Source organism: Antrostomus carolinensis, unplaced genomic scaffold (assembly GCF_000700745.2).
Source record: "Antrostomus carolinensis isolate BGI_N321 unplaced genomic scaffold, ASM70074v2 scaffold11072, whole genome shotgun sequence".
In the NCBI taxonomy this organism is placed as follows: Eukaryota; Metazoa; Chordata; class Aves; order Caprimulgiformes; family Caprimulgidae; genus Antrostomus; species Antrostomus carolinensis.
Genome location: NW_010297651.1, coordinates 10,705 through 14,035, shown reverse-complemented (window position 1 = coordinate 14,035; position 3,331 = coordinate 10,705). Strand labels below are relative to the sequence as shown.

At 41.2% G+C, this 3,331-nt stretch overlaps 1 protein-coding gene across 1 annotated transcript in view; it reads right to left on the bottom strand.

Moving 5' to 3' along the window:
* Positions 1–2,166: 2,166 nt before the first annotated feature.
* LOC104520506 (WD repeat and coiled-coil-containing protein) overlaps positions 2,167–3,331 on the bottom strand; it is a 7,791-nt gene continuing 6,626 nt past the window's right edge. Inside the window, exon 3 of the mRNA XM_010162211.2 lies at positions 2,167–2,503. Coding sequence (XP_010160513.1) covers positions 2,232–2,503 — 272 coding nt within the window. The 3' untranslated portion in view covers positions 2,167–2,231. The remainder of the gene's footprint in view (positions 2,504–3,331) is intronic.

Here is a 3,331-nt window from a genome sequence, read left to right as displayed (position 1 = left end):
ATTCAGTCCCTGCTGCATCCTCTGGTCTTTATTCACCTTCTGCATTCCAAGTAAAGTAGTTGAAGTGGACAGTGTTTTCAAGCCAAACCCTGCTTTTTTGGGTTCATAGTTTGTTTCCAAATACCACTTGTTCATCTCCTTTTCTACTTGCCTTTCTGGGCTGTAGATAGAAAGCACAAAATTAAATCAAACCTGAGAGGAGGAGTTTCCCTGACAGAAACTCAGGTCCTTTAAGACCTGGTACTTGTTATCCAGCTCTTTGAAGATGAGGAAGAGAAGGCAAGTTACTCCAAATTCCCATGCAGTGCAGTACAGCCAGTTGCAATCTGGTGAATAGTGCTCAATCCCATATCTCATATGAATTTCATATCTTAGTTACGTAAAAAACAGCCTCAAAGTGTTACAGTGGAGTCTTTCCCTTCAGAAAACTTCTTGACCTGATGGGTGGAAAGGTCAGTTGGATTCATACAGCTGACAGGTGAGGGAGGGAGTTTTGTTTTCCTGCAATTTTTGATATCACAAGTTCCTTCTTCTGCACTGAATGCTTTTTCTTACCTTAACTCTCTGCAAGACCACGGTTGAGATATTTAGTGAGAGTGCTGGGTATTATGGTTACAAAAATGTGTATATGTTATAGGCTTAAAGGATGAAACCAGATAGCTTTCACATCATTAAGCACCAAATCTGCTGCGTAAAACAGATGCTGGCTCAGTGGGAGGCTTCATTCAAAAGACAAAGCAGCAGCACGTGTCCCTGAGGCAGAGGAGGAGACTTTTTGCAATGTTCCACCTGAGAATTGACAGTCTCTGAAGGCAAAAACTGGCACAGAGCTGAACAATGGATGGTGAAAGGTTGTAGAGCCGTGGCTCTCTGCAGAAAAGTTGGGTCCTCAGTATCATTTCAGAGATGTTTACAGAGCAGCTGTCTCTAACTCTTACTGGAGAGCACCAGTGCTGCTGGATGGTGGGGAACGTCAATGTTTGCTCTGTAAATGTGGAAGCAGAAATAAATCTTAATTCCTTGATCTATTTCTTTTCCTGAGTTATGTTAGACAAGACTATGAATTTCAGCTACACCCTTCAGCTTTCTGTCCTCATTTTTTGCTGCACTCTGCTGTAGATGGTGAGGAATGATTGCTCGGGCCCACAGAGCTGATGGTCATTTGCTCAGCTTCACCGATGGAGGTACACTTCAGAGACCCAGCACCCATCCCCTGCCAGCTCATCTTTGCTGATAGACGTGGAATCATCCACATTCACCAAAGGATCAAAAGGATTTCCTTTGCACCTTAGTATTCTCCATCATGGACTTTCAACTCTATTTATGTAGAGGATGTTTTCACTGCCTGGGGCCAATGCAGGCCACCAGTTTATCATCACGATGATGGAACCAGGTTTACACTGGCTGAAACGTTTCTGGTCAAATTGGCTGCAGCCCATGAAGAAGGATTTCCCTTGTGTTTCCAAAACAAACTCACCCTTTGGCCACCTTCAAAGTCATCAAGAAGAATCTGTACATTCCACACCCAGGGGCTTCAGCAATTGTGCCAGTGCCAGCCACATCAGGTTGTGAGTCTCAGTGCATAGCTGGTACCTGCTGACATCAGTGTGGTGATGTCAGCGTGTGACATCATCATCATCTGACATCAGATGACTGCAAAACTCTAGCCACCTCTAGACTCCTGGCAAAGACTCAGCTGTGCTGAGCTGGCCAGGCAGAGAGAATGGGCAACTCGAGAATGTCTGAATCAGTTAACACTTTCTGGATTCTTAGTAACACCGGTGCCAAACCACACGTACTTCTGTGGGTGCTACTTCTAAACAACAACTGTGCAGTAGTTCAGGCTTTGACAGAAGTGAGGAAATGGGGGACAAGGCAGCGTTTTCAAAGATTTCTTTATTATGCAAGTTTCCTATCATCTAAAAACACCAACATAGTAAAGACCAAGATGGAAACTTAAGCTCAGAAGCTTGTAAGAATGTGTGTTTTCAACCACTGATACAAAGACCTGGTCTATACTGCAAGAGGCATATTTAAAAAACACTGCTCAGAATAAAAAAAGTTAATGTTTCCACGGATCAAATAAATAATTTACAGTGATATGCCACAAAAAAATTTATGGAAATCCAACAGAGATTGGAGAGGGCCTGTTGTTCAGAATTTGCAGTCCTATACAGTAAATTTAAAAGTCTCCCATGGTCAGACAGGCACCACAAAATCACTGTCACAAATCACATTTTACTGCTGGGCTGCTCTGAAGGACTGTTGCTGTCCAAAGTCTTGGAGGAACAGTCTCTGAGGACTTCCAAGGAACTCGTGATATCCAGACGTTCAGAAGAAGTGGGTCTACACCCTTCTGTAGAACTGATGATGTCCAGAGTTTTGGAAGAACGGGCACTGTAGCCTTTCGTACTGGCATCTCGAATGACTATCTCCTGCCTGGACGTAAACGTTAAGGGCACAAAGCCCTCGCTGTCCGCTGTGAGAACAATCCACGACGAACCTGTGAAGATATGTAAATGTCTGCTTAGAAGTTTTCCTGTAATTAGGTACGTTCAAGATATAAAACAGATTTCTTCTAAAATTAAAGTTAAATGCTTCTGTATTTTTACAGTTTTTCTAGCAAAAAAAAAAAAAGTATGAGGAGATAGAGGTTGTGTAACCTCAAAAACAAAGGACAGTTGACACCCGTGTGAAACAGCTTTCTGAACAATTCTGCCACTGGGGACCAGACTGTAATAAATGCACGCTTCCAATACAGAGGAGGAATTAAATTCTGAACAGAATTCATAAGCATCCAGACTTGTTTCTAATTAGGTATTCATAAGCTACTTCACAGTGCTTAAGCTGTGCAGATACTTTAAAAGCAGAATTTACTAAATTAAATGACAAATTAATATCATAAAAATAATTTTGAAACTGCTTCTATTACGTTATTTCAATATAATTAATTCCAATAAATACAAGGAAGAAATACTGTACAAACCCCACGTCTCTGGTCCATTTGCCATCTGACTTCACATCATCATTAGCGTTATTCTTATAATTTGAAATCGTTTACTGAATACAAAACACTGATTTCTACCAATTCATATAAACCAGGAAATTTTCACGCTTGTATCTGTTAAATTGATGAAGAAATAAAATAGAGCTCGTGGGGGGTGAGGGAACTCAGAGAAACATTTCCAGCTGTTTGCAAATTTACATTATGCAACTTCATGCCACATGAGAAGACTGTAGCTTAAGAGCACAGAACCCTTTAATCTTTTGGCTTAACATCTCATTTGAACCAAACTTTAAAATCAATACAATCCAGGAATTGGAAAATACC